We start from the raw sequence: 18,285 nt of genomic DNA on the forward strand, positions 1-18,285 counted from the left end.
TACTCATTCATGCGCGTGTGTCGTTCAAATATATACTTACTTATACGCTAAACTGCAAACGATCGTTAAAATAGGATCTAAACATTTTAAGACGACAGCATACAACAGCATCTTTCCAAGTCTCGGTTCAATCGGCAAATCGAGTAAATGGGTACCTAATTCAGTTAAATCTTCCCACGGATCTAGCGCGTCGATAGTCTTCAGTAATTGCACCGCGTTTCTAGTTACTATGTTAGACGGCGGCTCCAAAGCTTTGTCCAGAAATTCGGCTATAGGCATATTACCTGATGTTAAGTGTTTCGTGTACAAACACAATTCTTGCAACGGCAGCCGCAAAATCTCGGGCGTTTGGTAAGGTTGCATGCTGTTGTATCGGACCGAAGAGAACAGACGATAACAAATTCCTCGTCTGCATCTGCCTGCTCTACCTTTCCGCTGCTTCGCGCACGCTTGCGATATCCAGTTGGGAGTCAGCGTGCAGACACCCGATATCGCATCGTAAGCTTTTTCCTTAACTTTTCCCGAATCAATAACATACACAATGTCATCGATCGTGATGCTGGTTTCCGCTATATTGGTCGAGAGTATGATCTTCCGTACGCCGTGCGGACTGGGCTTGAACACTTTTTTCTGATCACACGTCTGCATGTTAGAATGAAGAATGTACAAATTGTAACGTAAACCTTGATTCATCTTTTTTTCCTCCGCATTGATTTTTTCTCTCATTATGACAATGTCGTCGTATCCCGGTAGAAATATTAAAATCGCGCCGGGGGGCTTTTGTAAATGAATATAAAATATTACTTCTAACAGCAGATTGTAATCGATATTCTCGTCGTTGAATGTGCGATGATATATGTCGAGCAGGAGTTTGTCTTCTTCGGAGAGTGACGTGCTTGTGATATTCTGCAGTTCGGTGTTCGACACTGAGCAATCGTAAGTTTTCATGTAAGCCTCGATCAGTTCGGCACATTCGGTCTGATTTCTGCTCTTTGCCCATTCTAATGCGGTCCAATCGTTGGCCGACCTCAGATTGAGATTCGCGCCTAAATTGAGAAGTTGCTCGGTCGTGTTTATGCAGCCTCTGACGGCGGCGGCCATCAGCGGTGTTATGCCAGTCTCGGAATGTTGATAATCCACTGAGACATTTTCAGATAATATAAAGTGCAAAAGTTGGGCAAAGTAATCCTCTCTCCCGTTTACCCAAGCGTCAAAAATGCTTTTGTCCATTTCTTCGATCAGCCAAGATTCCAACTTGACTTTTTCAGGTATAGGGTCATTCTGTTGGGCTAAAATCGGAGCAGGCAATAAACTGTTTTCATTCTTGCTATTTCCAGTAAGATTCTGTGGTTTGTACATCTTCCAGGTCTCCAGCGTCTTTTGTTTCTCTTTTTTCTTCAAAAGATTCTTTTTCTTCTGTGACATCTCTTTTGTCATGTAACCCGTTTTCTTTAAAATATCCTCTAAGAAATATACGTCCACCTCGTATGATCTACCAGGAACATTGATGACGGTACATTTGTTAAAATACTTCGAATAGATACTGGTGTCCATTGTAGCGCTCATAAGTATCAGTTTCAGAGATCGATACTTGACTAACGCGTCTTTCAATGCTATTAACAGAAAATCACAGAATCTGTCCCGTTCGTGTACTTCGTCAACAATGATGTGTGTGAGAGTGGTTAGAGCGGAATCACCACCCATCAATGTTCTAAGCAATACGCCGTTTGTACAATACGTCAGAAGAGTTTTGGGCGCCACTCTACTTTCTAATCTTATTTGATACCCGAATGTCTGACCAATTTTCTCGTCCCTCTCGTATGCCACTCTTTCGGCCACCGATACTGCTGATAGGCGCCTGGGTTGTGTACAAATAATTCTACAAGGTTGATGCTTCTGTTGATAGTGTTCTAAGATGTACTGCGGCACTTGTGTGGTTTTACCGCATCCTGTTTCACCCGCAATTATGACTACTTGATAATTATTTAGCGCATTAAGAATTTCTTCTCTGGAGTTAAAAATTGGCAGAGACTTGCGATATTGTAAAGTGTCACCATTTGTTTTCAACTGAGGTACTTGCGGTATGCTATTGTTCAATCTGCCCATTGCCTTGGTATTTGTATTTACTGCAGAAAAAAAATTATTCTCAACAATATAAACTTAAATATTTAAAATATAATAAATTCACATATAACACATTTCATGCAACATAACAAAATCTCTATATATTTGACAAGAGAATATAACAAACATATATCTCACAACTTCCTTAATATAAGTAATCAGTAATTAAAAATTAATATATTTCTGTACAATTAATAAATAAATTTATCAAATGTACAATAAATAAATTCATTGCATACCATCATTACTGAGAGGGCGTTCTCTCTCAATTGGAGGAAGCAGGTCCTGACATTCTCTGTGATTTAATGGAAAAGTTTGCATCAGATTATATATGCTTTGCTTTGAAGTTTTTTGTAATTTTATCACAGCATCAGCTTGGACTATCGTTGAACCTTCTCTTTTATATACCGTCAAAAATCGATTTGTACCTTTGCTAAAAAAAAACAAAAAAAAAAACAAATGTAAGATATTATCAGAATAAAATTCTCACTCAAAATTGATCAACTAAAAAATAGATTTATATATCCTACTCGTACCCTCGACTTTTAGATTTCAAGCCAAGTTTTCTAGCTAGTTCATGTACATATGCTCTCTCCTCTGCTGTATAAGAAGATGGAAACTCCAACTCTTTTTGATCAGGTGCGTTCAACAACTTTTTTATAGTCAAGTTAACTGCAATTCTGGTGTCCTCGCCTACACAGCGTTTCTGCTGTTGCTGCTGCTGCTGTTTTCTACGCGGCATAATGAACGTTCACAAATCACCTGTCATCAACAAATCAATGTTTTCACAGATTATCATCTGGATGTTACACATGCGATACTTCTTTATTAACAACGTATCTGACTATAAAAACTTGTAAGTAAAAACTATTTAAAACATTGGTATATTCTACATTTATATTCACGTGCGAATATGAACCATTTGCAAGATCAGTAAAAAAAATCGATTGCACAGCAAAAACTGTAAACTATCGCTACATTCACGTACTTGATAAACTTCTACCCGGCACACTAACAAAAACGGATCTCTCGAGAAGATTGAAATCTCTAAAAAGATCCAACCTGGACGATCGCTGTTACATAAACGGTCGAAAAGTTGAGAAACGAAAGATCAAATCGAAACAAAAGAAGAACAGAACATGAACACATTCGCGTTCTCACCGTTTTTTTAATATACGTCGAACATAAATTCTTGCTCCGATATGACAATGACGTACTTGTCTCGGCAGTGTTGCAAATATACGCACTTAATATTTAAGTGTATTGTCGGTCAATTGTTTCGAAAATAATATGTGTTTAATGTTTCAGAAACATACGGCAGGATAGGATAGAGTAGAACCGTAACATCTTACCAGATTTTATAACAAAAAATAACAATACACAGTACTTGTTGGAGAATTTTGGCCTGCGATTGGTTAATCGGAGTCACCTCCATCTATGTGCAAATTGCAGCATATTCGCAATCTCCCTCGATATTTGCTCCACAGATAACATCGACACGTTTCTCGAAGCTGCACTAAAACTGTGATTGGACAGCACATTTCTCTTGCGAGCCAATCATAGTGCAGCCGAAAAAAAACAAATTTATTATGACTTTTTCTTCTTCTCCGAATTGGTTCTTTGACTCTGTAAAAACACATGAATCTATAGTCGATATTTTCACGCGGTAAAATATGTAATTAATTTTGTCTCTTTATTGCCGTTGATAATTTTTGTAAATGTAATTTTCGTCTTTATTTTTCGTCACGTTGTAGCATCGCTGTCTCACTTTTCTGCGATTTAGGAGACGGAGGCGCTGGTAATCTCTACTACACGGCGACGTATTGTGAAAATGAAATGGTTTTATATTTAGAAAACACGCGAACATCACTCGAGGACTTCGAGGATATGTAAAATGCTCTCAGCTCTTCTTTCAAGCAAATTTTTAATTAAAAACAAAATTGACGTACAGGCCAACGACATATAGAAACTAAGCGCGTTCGTCTTCTACATAAGTTTATTATTTATACGCGACATGCAATAATATAAATAACAAGTTTATATTGACAGATAAGTGAAATTTAAGATTTTATTTTTTTATCTTGTGCCATCTTACATACATAGCTTTTGACAGCTGTTGACAACTTTAGATCGATCATTTGTTTGCTGTACGATAGAGTGGGATTTAACTATCACTCTGTTTTAAATTGCCAATTGCTTCTTGTCTTGAAGTCTGCAGAACGCCCGGTTTATATACGATATTGAGAGATATAGATTTTCTTCAATTATTAGTTTAAAGTCATCGAAAGGTCAATTTTTTTTTAATACGTGGTTTTCTTCTTTTTTATATATCTTTGTTATTACATGTTCAGAATTATTTCACATTGTAATATATTGCACACATACAAATACATGCAAATGCGCAATACGATTATTATAAAACAATTATTATCAGAGATTACATGTGCTATTGGGGCAGATTTTTGTACTTATTATATATATTTTCGGATTATTCTCTCTTGTGTGTTTATATCGAGACAGAAACTTCGAGAGACGTTATCTCATATTCTCAGATTCTCTCGTATTTCATTCTCTTCTATTTTTGTCGAAAGATACAAATCGAGATTTTATACGTAATTAAATAATTTAACTGACATAAAATCTTAATTTGCGAGAAGTTCGTGTCCCGACGAGAATAAAAGAAAAGAAGAGAATTATACACGAATCTGAGAATATACAATTATACAAAAAGTATAAATACAATAGCACGCGTAATATTTGTCTGTTAAATAATTTGCATTATATGATCCGATGTGTAAACTCTTTAATGCAAAGTTCAATTTTTGAGTCCGGTGCCCGCGCGCGCAGCAACGACGCCGGAGCGTCGCTGTCGTCGGCTGCGCGGCTGTGCGCAACGTTCCGTTTGACAGCTCGATCGTGGTGGTGCACGGTACGTCAGCGTATCGTACGTTCGCGTTTTCCTCGCGCCCGTCGTGTTTCTTCGCGTTCGATCGCGACGAAACGAGTTCACTTGAGGAACCGAGAGAGTTGATCGAGGGTTCGCGATAATCCGAAGTTCCTTTCCTTCGTTGTTTCACAGAGCAGAGTGACGACCATGTCGGCGACGCCGCGACGCGGTTTATCGCCTCGCCGGCACTTGTGTTGGTATCCGGTCGCGGCACGTCGCGATCAGTGGTCATGTGCCTGAAAGCAAACGCGGTTTACGCGGTCGACGTACGTGGAGATGACACTCTTGCGTCTCTCGTGCAGTATGCGAAATTATTAAGAATACCGCGATACAGCTGGGAGTGAGAGGAAGATAGGAAGAGAGGAAGAAGTCGAAGAGAGAGGAAGACAGAGTGAGAGAGAACGTAGTGCGAAACGTTCTTTCTATTTCCCCGAGCGGTCCGTGGAGATCGCGCGAAAGAAACGAAAGGCGACCGGCCGATCGATGTGTTATTTGTGATGGGAGTGCCTGCGCGGGGAGCACTCGCGGCGATCGTGGCGGTAACCGCGTTCGCCGTGTACCTAAACAGCCTCGGTTGTGGCTTCGTCTTCGACGACATCTCGGCGATCAAGGATAACCGCGACCTCAGACCCCACACGCCCCTTAAGAATGTCTTCTACAACGACTTCTGGGGTACTCCGATGCATAAGGTGCGAGAGAGTAAAAGTGTGAGTGAGAGAGAGAGAGAGAGTGAGCGTATGTGAGAAAAAGAGAGAATGAGAGAGAATGAGTGTGTGACAGAGAGAGAGAGAGAGAAAGAGAGAGAGAAAGAGAATGTGGAGGTATCGTCCGGCCTCCCCCATTGCTGGAGGACGCGCGTTCGAGATCCTCCCCTCCCTCTCCGCCGCTACTATAGACGGCCCCCTGCGTATTGATCCGCGAGCGTCCTGTCCATTTCATCCCGATCCGATCCCCCGTTCTGTCTTCCGTTCCCCCCTCGTTTCGCTTCGTCCGTGCATAAAGTGGAGAATCGCGAAACCGGCACGATTTCCCAGATATATTCAATTTTTGCACATCAGTATGCGAACAACGGTTTCTTTACTATTTACCCATGACAATTGGATAATGTTTGATCGTTCTCGAAATCTCTTCAGAAATCTCGACAGTTCTGCACTGATGTTCTATTGATTTCTCATGAGAATCACAGAACTGTAGAAGAGAGATATACTATCAAGGAAGAAAGAAAATTGATACACTCGATTTATTGTTTTCTCACGAATGATTGTTGTTTACTCTTAGGTGACATAAACGCAACAATTCGTTGGACACAGGAATTTTATCGGCATCTGTAACATCGACTTATTATTTTTGATGTATCGAGTTTTCATTTATAAAACAGAACATAATTAAATTAAATCTATATATATATAAACTGCATTTTTTCATATCTCAGAGACGGTACAGTCACATCAAAGTTTTTCAAAAGCTTTTTATTATTCTTTAAATTTCAAATTTACCGATATCGACTTCTCTTGGACTTAACAAGAAAACCGATACTACAAAATGCAACTACATACGGCAAATAGATTTTCTTCGCGTCTATTTTGAGATTGTAGACTGCTTGATTGATCTTAATAAGATACTAAATTTTCGAGACTGCGACCTGCATACTAATTATACATACACAAATATATTCGTATAGATTAATTGAAAATATGTCCTCAAAATGAACGTTACTGTGTAAGAACAGAAATACGCACAGAACACAAGTATTTTCCTACACATATGAAATTCCAATTTTATGAATTTAAAATCGTTATGATTTATGTCTGTAATAACTGTAATTAACTCTTCGTCGACAGACATTAACTCTCCCAGACTCAACTCTCCCACTCAAAAATTGCGTTTCTAATAAAAATTAAATTTTTTTTAACGCTTATATCTTCGAAGCTAGAGTTTTTCAATTTGTTTTTTTTTTTTTTTTTTTCCACCCAGAAAGGGTTAAAATTTTCGATAAAAAAAAAAAAAAACAAAATTGAAAAATATTGATTTTTCACGGAGATATTCGATTTTAAAGTCGCGTGGTCTCACAGACGAGTCTGACTCGTAAGTCATTTTTGAGATCTATCCGCAAAAAGTTAATATTATTTATGCACTTCCTGTCTTTGATATATGAATTGAACAATCATAAGGATGTTTAATAAATAAAAAACAATAATGATATAAAGTTAATATTATTTATGCACTTCCTGTCTTTGATATATGAATTGAACAATCATAAGGATGTTTAATAAATAAAAAACAATAATGATATAAATTTTATCGATATTTGCAAATGGTTTTAATTGACCTCTTTAATTGTTTTTTTAGAATATTCAAAAAATATATGAAAAATGTTATGTTTCTCGTATATTTTTTTTTAATTAAATAATTGTTAAAACAGTTACTCCAAAGTAATCAATTGTCTTTCTGTGTGTGTTTGTTTGTTTTTAATAGGAACAGTCGCACAAATCTTATAGACCTCTTTGCGTACTCACATTTCGATGGAATTACCTGATTCATCAACTGGATCCTATGGGATATCATCTACTAAATGTTATTCTACATGTTGGAGTATGCTTATTATATTTCAGGTTTGTTTATATCGATCTCGCGCGTCAATTTTCAACATTATGAAAAGAAAAATAGAGATCGAAAATTATTTTTCTTTAATCTCTCCGAAAGTTTTTTTGTTGTACAAAATATGTTTCGTAAATTTTGCGTCTGAAAATAAAATTGTGTAAAAATCCTTTACAGGACCTGTTTGATGTTTCTACCAGATGCAGCAAGTTTTGTATCGTCTTTATTATTTGCTGTACATCCTATACACACAGAAGCAGTATGTAAAAACAAATTAGAAAGATAAAAAATTATTACTTATATAAAGAAGTGATATCATTTTTGATCTCGTTTAAACATAATTACATCCCTAGGTCACAGGTGTAGTTGGTAGAGCAGAGACTTTGTCCTCTTTATTTTATCTGGCAGCTTTAATCACGTACACTAAATGTTGCAAAAGCAAAAGATCTACAGGTAATAATGTTAATGCAAAAAACTGTGGAATGATCCACACTGTGGAAAACACATCACGTATTACTTATGCACTGTGTGCTTTTGTAGGGTGGAAATCCTTGATGTTATCTATGTTTTTTGTATTCACTGCAATGTTGTGCAAGGAACAGGGAATCACAGCCACTGCAGTTTGTGTGTTGTATGAGATTTTTGTTGTACAGAAGGTAAGGAATCACCGGATCCGCTACATGTTAGAAATTCAATAAAAAAATTGTAATTAACTGATCATTTGCAATATTCAGGTTAGAGCGAGGGATATTTTCTTAGCATTGAAATCGGCTTTTGGTGGTAATAAAATTTCACCTGCATGGTCAGGCGAGGGTACAAAACGTTTGACCGCTCTTACACTTGTTACATTTAGCCTGCTTATTCTGCGATTACACATAATGGGCTCGAAGTTACCTGTATTTACCAGGTATGATTGGTTGCAGATGTGTAAACATGCGTAATTTATTATGCGACATTTATTTATTGTACGGTAAAATTGATAAATAATAGCAATGTACATCTTTCAGATTCGACAATCCCGCATCGGTTGCTGCAACACCAACAAGACAGCTTACATATAATTATCTTGCCGCAGTGAATTTAAGACTGCTATTTCTTCCAAGTGATTTATGCTGTGATTGGACAATGGGAACGATACCGTTGATAGAAAGCTTTGTGGATGTTCGCAACCTCGCGACCTTAGCTACTCACGGAACTGTAATAGGATTGCTTGTAACAGCTGTTGTAACACATAGCAGACAAACGTCAGTCATACTTATTATGGTAAGCAATAAAAAAACTCAATGTGTAATATATTATATAGTAGAGAAACATAGTAAGAAACTATGAATAACCAAAGTAGATAAGAAACTATAAATAACCAAATAACGGTGTTTTGACAGTTTGTTTCTTTTTCTGAGATAAAAGAAATTTGGACGAAATTATGCATGTTTTTCTAAACAAAAAATTTGTGTATGCTTAGAGAGATAGATTCTGTGTGAAGTGCTAAAACATCAGTCTAATATCTGTATTTTTACAAAATAATACAGAGTTTGGCTATGATGATACTCCCTTTTCTACCTGCGTCAAACCTTTTCTTCCCGGTTGGATTTGTAATTGCTGAGAGAGTGTTGTATGCACCTTCAATGGGATTTTGCATGCTTATTGGATATGGATGGAGCATTTTGGCGGACAAGAAGTAAGTCAGCTCGTGTGTGATTTGATTTGCCAATTATTTTCATGAATCGAAGGAAGAATCTAATGTGTGTCTTATGCGGATATTATCTTTATTAGATGCAAGAAATTAGTGCTATTTTTACTCGTGACTCTTCTGGCGGCACATACGACGAAGACATTTGTCAGGAATTACGACTGGCTAGATGAATACTCAATATTCATGTCTGGCTTGAAAGTGAACGACAGGAATGCTAAGTTATTTAATAACGTGGGTCATGCGTTAGAAAGTCAAGGCCAGTTTAAAGAAGCATTGAATTTTTTTAATATGGCTGTACAAGTTCAGGGTGACGATATTGGAGCACACATTAATGTCGGACGGACTTACAATCATTTGAAAATGTTCAAGGAAGCTGAAGATGCGTATTTGAAGGTAAGTAATAACGAAAGTTTTTGCAAGATTATTTTAATTGTTGTGATAATATGCAATGTAAACATCTCTCATGTTTATTTTGTGTTTTTCTAGGCCAAGTCATTGTTACCAAAAGCGAAACCGGGAGAGTCTTATCAAGCACGTGTAGCACCGAATCATTTAAATGTGTTTGTTAATTTAGCTAACTTAATCGCTAAGAACGAAACTAGATTAGAAGAAGCTGATTTATTATACAGACAGGCAATTAGCATGCGCGCAGATTATACACAAGCATATATTAATCGTGGCGATATTTTAATTAAACTTAATCGTACAAAGGAGGCTCAAGAAGTCTATGAACGAGCACTATTTTACGACAGTAATAATCCTGATATCTATTATAATGTAAGCATATCACTTCAGCGTGCTTAAACAATATGATAAATATAATTAAGATATAAAAATAAATTATTTTTTGAATTTTCAGCTTGGTGTTGTATTCTTGGAACAAGGAAAAGCGTCTCAAGCCTTGGCATATTTGGACAAAGCTTTGGAATTCGATCCGGAGCACGAACAGGCTTTATTAAACTCTGCTATATTACTCCAAGAATTAGGACGAGCGGAATTACGAAAAATAGCTAGAGAGAGGCTTTTAAAGCTCTTACGAAAGGTATTTGTTTTTTCTTTAATGTGTTTATAAAACGTGTATACGATTGTAAATATTGCATTATAAAACACCATTTTATTATTATCTGATTATAGGATTCTAATAATGAGCGCGTACATTTCAATTTGGGAATGTTGGCTATGGATGATCACGACAATGGCGGTGCGGAACGTTGGTTTCGCAATGCCGTCGCGTTGAAGGAGGACTTCCGCTCCGCGCTGTTCAATCTCGCGTTACTTCTGGCGGACGAGCAGCGTCCGCTTGAAGCGGCGCCGTTTTTGAACCAACTGGTCAGATTTCATCCGGATCACGTGAAAGGCCTAATTCTTCTGGGAGACATTTATATTAACAATATAAAGGACTTGGACGCCGCGGAAAATGTAAGACAATTACACATATATCAGAACAATTCTCTATTCAAATTTATTCGTACTGGTATTAGAAGCTTGCGAAGTTGTATAAACTTGCTATAACAATTAGCATTTCTGAAACCGTAAATGTTTCAGTGTTATCGCAGAATACTGCAATTGGATCCTACCAACATTCAGGGATTGCATAATTTATGCGTCGTAATGGTGGAGCGTGGTAAACTAGGTTTAGCCGAGCAATGTCTGGAACGCGCGGCTGCTTTGGCACCGGATCAGGATTACGTGCACCAACACCTCTCGATTGTGAGAACTCGCATCAGTCGTTTGCCGCCAGATCAGCTCGACAAGGACGTGTTCGATGATTCCTTCTGGACCAGTAACGTGAACGACCGACCTTTCAACACTGAGACGTCTAATGCACAATTTCTGGGGAAGACAGATTCCGTGTTTACAAATCACGCGGCGGTTCACAATCATATAAGCAGTAAACAGAGCAATACTGATTCCCTGAATAATCATATTATACACCTGAAGGGTCCGTCAAAACCCGCGCGAGCGGTGAGCAGCGCGACGGACGCGAAAGACGGGCAACGTCCCAAACAAACGACGGTTCCTGAACTGAACAATATCGTCGAACCTACCACGGACAGGGTTTTCGATAGGATTATAAGCGCTGACGTAACGAAATTGGATATCGCGCAAAATCACGGCTCGGAACACGAGTTCAATCAGAGCGCCGCCGCGACAGTCAGCGGCAAGCAAGGAATTCAGCAGACAAAGGATAGCGCGTTGTCATAGTATTAATGTAAAATCCGCCGAATACTGTAAAGTTATGCATAATAACTGGAAAGGTTATGGTGGTACACGGTCATATATATAAATATATATATATGGAGAATATAAATATATAGAGCTAATGTGTGAATATAAAATGAATACAGAGTATTGTTTTATATGCTGTATAAAAATAGGACGTTTTATAAAATATATTTAAAAGAATTTGTGTATTTTATTTCTTTCCTAGCTTGTGATTTCCCGCTTTAATTCCCGTATGTGAATGAAAGTTTGGAATAATTGAATCGAGAAATAAACAAATACGACAATAATAATTTATGTTTCTTAGAATCAACAAACAATTTTAGTGAATACAACTTGTCTTACACAAGAAATCTGATGTCTATTAATATTGTCCTGATTTCCAATCCTCTTCATACCTGTAAAATCGATTTAAATTCTCTTACTTATAAAGGACGTGTATATATTACTGATTGTAACAATCTAGAGCCTCACATTGCAAACAAAAAAACATTCAAATAATTACACATCGTAAAGCAATAGTAGTGAAACGAAAATTTAAACAATCAGAATTATCGTCTTCAAAAATGTATAGAGAGATAAAAATTTTACAAGAAAGTACAACGATTAGATTGTAATCTTTTTTTGTTTTTTTTATCAATATACATGCACACATATAAATAACAACGGTTTGTTCAAAAGGTCATCGTCCGATCGTCAATTTAGTCCATGCTTTACTGCAACTCATTATCGATTGCAGCACGAAAGCAAGCTGTTGCGGGTTGCAAAGTGGCAAAGTAATGAATCAAGTTGGCTTTCATGTTCATCGGATGCCAGGTTGCTGAAACATCATACAGTATGCATGTGGAAGTTACAAGACTTTTACCCTATCACGTTCTTCACTCACGGAGTAAACATTAACGCGCTGGTGTGTGTATGTAACGTAAAAAAGCTTTGTTCGATAAATATGGAAATGAAAACACGAAGTTTTTCAATGTATATGGCCAATGTATGTAGGATGTGGTTTGCGAATTATTTAATTTACCTCTCGGTATTTCTAACCGCGTAGCGAAAAGTTTTCCAATAACTTTTCTCCCATAACGCCAACAATCTTTCTCCTTTATATTGTTTAATTTTTGACGCGCGCGTGAATATGCATTGTAACTATATATTATCTCTCTCGCGGTTGCGCATCTTTGTAAAATCATCAACTATTAATTTTACAAATGTATGTACCACACCTATTATATTTTCAGAAACAAAAACTGTTCGACTTTTCTTCGATACAAATATGTTATTGCTTGCAGTAAACTTCTTTTTAGCGAAAGACAATTTTATTCGCACTTCCAGAAATCTTTATCTTAATTCTAAATTGTAATTATAACGTAGTGAATTAAACGATCAACCGCGTTGTTTCTGTCGAAATGCGAAGATGACGTGTCGCGTCGGTCTCGAAACGGGATTTACGTCACCTGCAGACTACATACAAACGGAGCTTCCATATTAGAAGAATCTATATTAAGAAACGACCAAATTACAGATTCCACGCCGCCAGCGAAATCCGATCATTAATAAAATGAAAACTGGTAACGTGAAGGTTAACGCGTTAATCGACCTCGAGACGATGCTTCGCCGAACTCGAATGACTTCGCGACGCGCCCGAAGACGCTCGTTGACCCATTACAATCTCACGGGATCTTAAGCACGGTATTCTAATCGAAAATAGCGTCCTTGATAAGTCACATCGATTCAACTCGGGTGTCCGTAAACACGGGCGCCAACGTTCTTATCTAAAATTTCCATTTTGGGCGCTGTAAGCGTGGCCACGAGATCTTTCCGATCTGGTGGATTTCACCAACATGAAAAATATGTAATCTTATTGTCGGCGACCGATACATAGATAGATACTTAGGACAAGACGTGCCCTTTTAAGAGATCTAAAAGACGTTCCAATAAAGACGTCTAAAAGGTGTCAATTAGTATCAATGATATCATTAATTGTAAGTATGAAGTAGATACTCTAGGTCAGTTATGCTTCGAAATAGTCTTCAGTGCAGTCTTTAGAATAAAGTCACATTATGTTAAGATCCATTTTTATCGCGCATAAAACTTGCCGATTTGGCACGCAAAAAAAAAGTAGCTTATGAAAAGTTAATTACTCGAGAGTGGCTTATTAGAAAGATATCTTTAAGTGAAAAAACGATCATAAAAAACGATATAAGGTCTCAGAGAGAGTATAGATATTAAAAGTGTTGCTAAATAAGACTAGACGAGTAGCAATAATATTGATAACTTTAATAATATAATAAGTCTCGACATATTAAAATTTGCAAAAAATATTGTTATCAAATTAAATATTCAAAATAAATTTTATATCTTCATAAACATCTTACATAATTTTCTTAACTTATATTGCTGCGAGAATTGTCACGTGTTTTTCATTTCTTGAGATAACAAACATTTTTTCTCTCTCTCTTTTACAAGGAAATTAAAAAGCATTTTTTTTTTTTTTTTTGATAAAAATATACGTGACAACCTAATTTTTCACAGACCACAGCCCACACTTCTTGTACTTTGGGTCACGACATCTGGTTACAAAACAAAGGGAAAAAGGCAGTTACGGTGATCTTTTAAGAAGTTTTCCGGAAATCTTATTACTGATTGCTCGCTCTATTTTATATAAGATAATTTGTAAATAAAATATTTAACATTTTTATAATAGCGAACAATTTTTTAAAACGTTGTAAAGCCTTGTTTTATAATATTCAAATAAAATAACACAAATTCAATATTTTGAATACATATCTTATTTTACATATTAATTGTTTTCACACACACAATTATAATATATCAAATAGAGTAGCTAGAACTTTTAAGAATATTATTAATAAATTGCAAATTATAGAAATATTTTTTAAATTTTCGCAATCGCGGGAGAACTTTTCTTGTAAAATGTACTTTCAATTAGGGACAGAAATTTTGTGGTGGGGGCTATGGCATCAGCAATCTGTATATCTATGCCCAAATCGGCCGGCGCGAGGGTGCAAAATCAGTATAGTGACCAGTTCACGCTTGACCGCACGCCCTTCTGTATGCAGGCGGCATTAGAGAGAGAGCCGCCCGATTATAGCTGACAGGTAAGCCGGTGCTTAATGAACACGTCTGTACTACTCAGCATTATTAACGGCGTGAACTGTGTTTATAAGGGAGGCGTCCACCTTTTCGGTCATTACAAGACGCACACGCATCATCGAGGAACAATCGCCCGAGCACGCATGGTAAGTAACGCCGATCTATTCTCTATCTTTTGCCCGACACGTGGTAGACTTCGATCGCCGTCGCGAAGAGTTATTATAACACCAATAATTAAAATTATAGGCCACCGAGAGCTAAAAAATGTCTCAATTATTATTTGAATAATTAGTAACTGAAACATTAATTCTCTCTGTCGATAGTCTATAAATTTTGAATTATTTAATTACTAATAATAGTAAATTAATGCAACGTTCGTTTAATTATCGAAGTAATATGTTATACGTAGAACGACAAGATAAACAGATCAAATTAATAACTTTAGTATTGACTCGTAAATTATTCTACTATGCAAATTTTCCGAATAGAAATATTGCAATAAAATTGCAAAATAGAAATTAATCTCATCTAAATGGTCGTAGTATTTTTGCTTTATTAATGTCATTGTTAAACTTCTCTCGGTTCGCTTTTTTTTTATTTTATCTTCGCGCGTTCGTTATAATCTGTCTGTATTACGTACATCAAGTACCGTCTTGTGCGGTGAATTGCGCAGCGCCTTGCGAACTTTTCCCGATATTTATACGATAGAACTCTGCCCACTCAAGCAATAAATACCGTGCATCCGCAGTTCTTACGAACAAATATCAGTGCAAAACAAAGTGACGACGCTAATGTCACGAGTAAAAGCCACGTTAGCCTTTATCGATCACGATCGTTGACCGCGTCACACAAGGTGGTATCTCGTATGTGTATTCTTTCTTCATTCCTTGTCCGCGATTAATCTGGCGCGTGAAGTTCCTTCAGAATGTCGTGCATTCTTCGGAGAAATCTCGGGATTATTGTTGTAACCGAGTTTTATATTTAACGCGATTATTCGGCGCGCGCAAGCAAAAAACAGGCAACAAACAAAAGATCGCTCTCTCAAACAAAGTTCATATTTATATTCCGGAATACAACGACGTACAGACCCACTTCGGACTCGAACAGCTGACCACGAAGGGTGAATCGGAAGTGAGTTTCATTCTCCATGTACACAAACGAGAAATTAATTAATTAGGTTTGCGTAAAGTGAAAAACACCAGCACGATTTAAATTTGTAATAATTAAATTTTCAACAGTCATTCTTTTATATAGTCGCGCGTGTTCTTAAGAAACACTTTTTCATTCGACGTGTCGCGTCGGTGAGCTACAGTGTGCGTAGTGAATAACAAGCCACGTCGTGCTAGATAAAGTGAGGGTGAAAAAAGTGAAGGAAGTATGTGCCACTGCATCATGTGGAAAAAACTTCACTGTCGTGGATAAAGCGAATGAACAACGTCACGCAAACCGCGCTTGTACTTGAAGATTCTTCGTATTACCGTAATGCCTTGTGATTAACTTATCGCCCGATCAGCTTCACGTCCCTATACATCCAACTTTATTTCTTGGAAAAAAACAACTTGCAAAAACCTAACTTTTTTTTAACGTTCTCGATTTAATAAATGCGGTTTTAATCCTTTTTCGCCATCAAACTGCACCGCGTCTTAAAAATAGAGTCAGGAATAATTTGGTTTAAAATAACCCAAGTGTTTTCGTTTATAAATGATTTTGTGTGTGTGCGTATACACACACAATGTATATTATTACGAGCAAAAAGATATTTTACATCTCAATCGAATATATTTTACTATATTATCGGTTTTTTTTAACATACTTCTCTTATACTTGTATACATATAATGCAACATATACAATATATATATATATATATATATATACACACATATATATGAAGATTGCATGTAAAAACTTACAAATTGGGACGCGAGTCACACGCATTTGTACATAATAGAAATTTATCATATTATCGGGGGGTGCGCGCGCAAGCTCAGCGAGCGTGAGGAATCGCATAATTTGTTTTCGAGACCGACGAGATTTTTACTCCCGCGTAGAAAACCCGCGGCTGGTTTCTGATCACGTGTCCGGTAATGGGCCCCATTAGGGCCGACCGATGGAAGTAGGACAACAGTACTTTCCTCGCTTACGAGGACAATTGCTCGCGTACAGCGTTGCTCCGCTGACTCAATTGCAGGACTTGTGTGACCGTTTAAGAAGGGGAGGGCAGCATCTGCCTGACACTTTTAGATCGAGATAACGTCCGAGAGCGTTATCACGGACAAAATCTTAAGAAGTGCCGCTGCCACACATGACAATCTCGCGAGATCTCGCGCTCAACGAAAAAAACCTTTGTTCTTTTCTAACTTCCTGCTCATTTATCATCGTCATCTTTTCATATTGAGAACAATTACAGTGTATTTATAGTGCCTGCAAACACAATCTATTTATAAAGACATTTTATCTTATATTTATCAAGTCTAGAATCTCGTCCGTATAGTTAACACGAGTAACAAAGCTCTCCCGTTCTTTTTATTACAACAGATAGTTATTTATACGATCGAGACGCGCGCAAACATGTTTCTTTTATTCGGCTCGCCATCGCGGACCTGACAACGCGTCTCTTAGAACGTTATATATACGTGATCTCGCACACACTACACCGAACATTCAGAGAAAGATGGAGGAGGAGGAGGAGCACCTCCGCCTTACCGTGTGACGGCAGACGACGACGGCGATTGCGATCGTACGAAAGCGAGTGCGCACCGAGAGAGTGCGGCCGTACGATCTGACGGTGGCACACGTTCGCAGACAACTGTCCAGACGCAATTGGCCGTCTGCGGAGGCTGGAAGAATGCGGGACAAAAAGAAACGAGAAAACGCGCGGGCCGCTCTCTCGCCCGTATCTCACATAGTCTCGTACACGACCTCCCGATAGAGGTCATTCAATTTGAAGACGATCGTTCGCAGACGTCGCCGCGAGACCGCCGGAGACGAGACAATCAGGGGACAGCCAGGTTGGTCGGGAGAGTAGAGACGCGACGGGGAAGATATTAATTCGTGTATCGCAAGCGAGTCGCAGCCAAAAAAAAATATCTGTGTTAAAAACATTAAAAATTTATTCTGACTCACAGAAATTCCTTCGACGGGCGCCGAGCGTTCTCTTTGTGTTCTCTTCATATCGCGCGCCACGTGACTTCCGGTCGGCGGCGACGAAAACAAGCGCGCATCGATCGCGAGCTAATCTCGGCAATGTCTCGCTCTCTCTCTCTCTTTCCCTCTTTCTTTCTCTTCCTCTCTCGCGTTACGGGTTACGGCACCTGAACTTCGACCGGCTTAATTGATTCGCGAAATATGAAATATATTCTTGATGCACTCCGCGACGTTTTCGATCGCTTTGCGCGCGCGGCAGGAAAAACAAGACAAAAATATTTCGTCGACAAACAATCAATATTAAAATAAACTAATGGGATTCTATTTGCACGCGCGGGAGTTGAATATCTTGAAAATTAATTTACATCTTTTGCATTTGTTTTTAAAGATCCACGTTATAAAAAAAATTATTTATTTTTATCCAAGTATTCATGTGACCACAT

At 37.7% G+C, this 18,285-nt stretch overlaps 2 protein-coding genes across 6 annotated transcripts in view; one reads left to right on the forward strand and one right to left on the reverse strand.

The window, feature by feature from the left end:
- LOC109860820 (probable ATP-dependent RNA helicase YTHDC2) overlaps positions 1-18,285 on the reverse strand; it is a 42,319-nt gene that overhangs the window by 1,906 nt on the left and 22,128 nt on the right. The window contains exons 2-5 of one of the 5 annotated variants that reach the window (XM_020440216.1): positions 3,512-3,750; positions 2,661-2,886; positions 2,364-2,557; positions 41-2,126 (exon numbers count right to left, since the gene is read on the reverse strand). In XM_020440216.1, the coding sequence (XP_020295805.1) occupies positions 41-2,126; positions 2,364-2,557; positions 2,661-2,866 (2,486 nt within the window). In that variant the 5' untranslated portion in view covers positions 2,867-2,886; positions 3,512-3,750. The other 4 variants (XM_020440197.1, XM_020440202.1, XM_020440188.1 and 1 more) reach the window with 4 other exon arrangements.
- LOC109860846 (transmembrane and TPR repeat-containing protein CG4050-like) lies at positions 5,020-11,753 on the forward strand. The gene is made up of 13 exons (XM_020440223.1): positions 5,020-5,760; positions 7,547-7,683; positions 7,847-7,928; positions 8,023-8,122; positions 8,210-8,325; positions 8,404-8,576; positions 8,677-8,932; positions 9,199-9,347; positions 9,443-9,755; positions 9,849-10,139; positions 10,222-10,404; positions 10,497-10,781; positions 10,908-11,753. The coding sequence occupies exons 1-13, from the start codon at positions 5,569-5,571 to the stop codon at positions 11,565-11,567; spliced, it is 2,937 nt and encodes a 978-aa protein (XP_020295812.1). The 5' UTR covers positions 5,020-5,568; the 3' UTR covers positions 11,568-11,753.

The sequence above is a fragment of the Pseudomyrmex gracilis genome, unplaced genomic scaffold (assembly GCF_002006095.1).
Source record: "Pseudomyrmex gracilis isolate BER0280 unplaced genomic scaffold, ASM200609v1 scaffold_8, whole genome shotgun sequence".
Lineage (NCBI taxonomy): Eukaryota > Metazoa > Arthropoda > Insecta > Hymenoptera > Formicidae > Pseudomyrmex > Pseudomyrmex gracilis.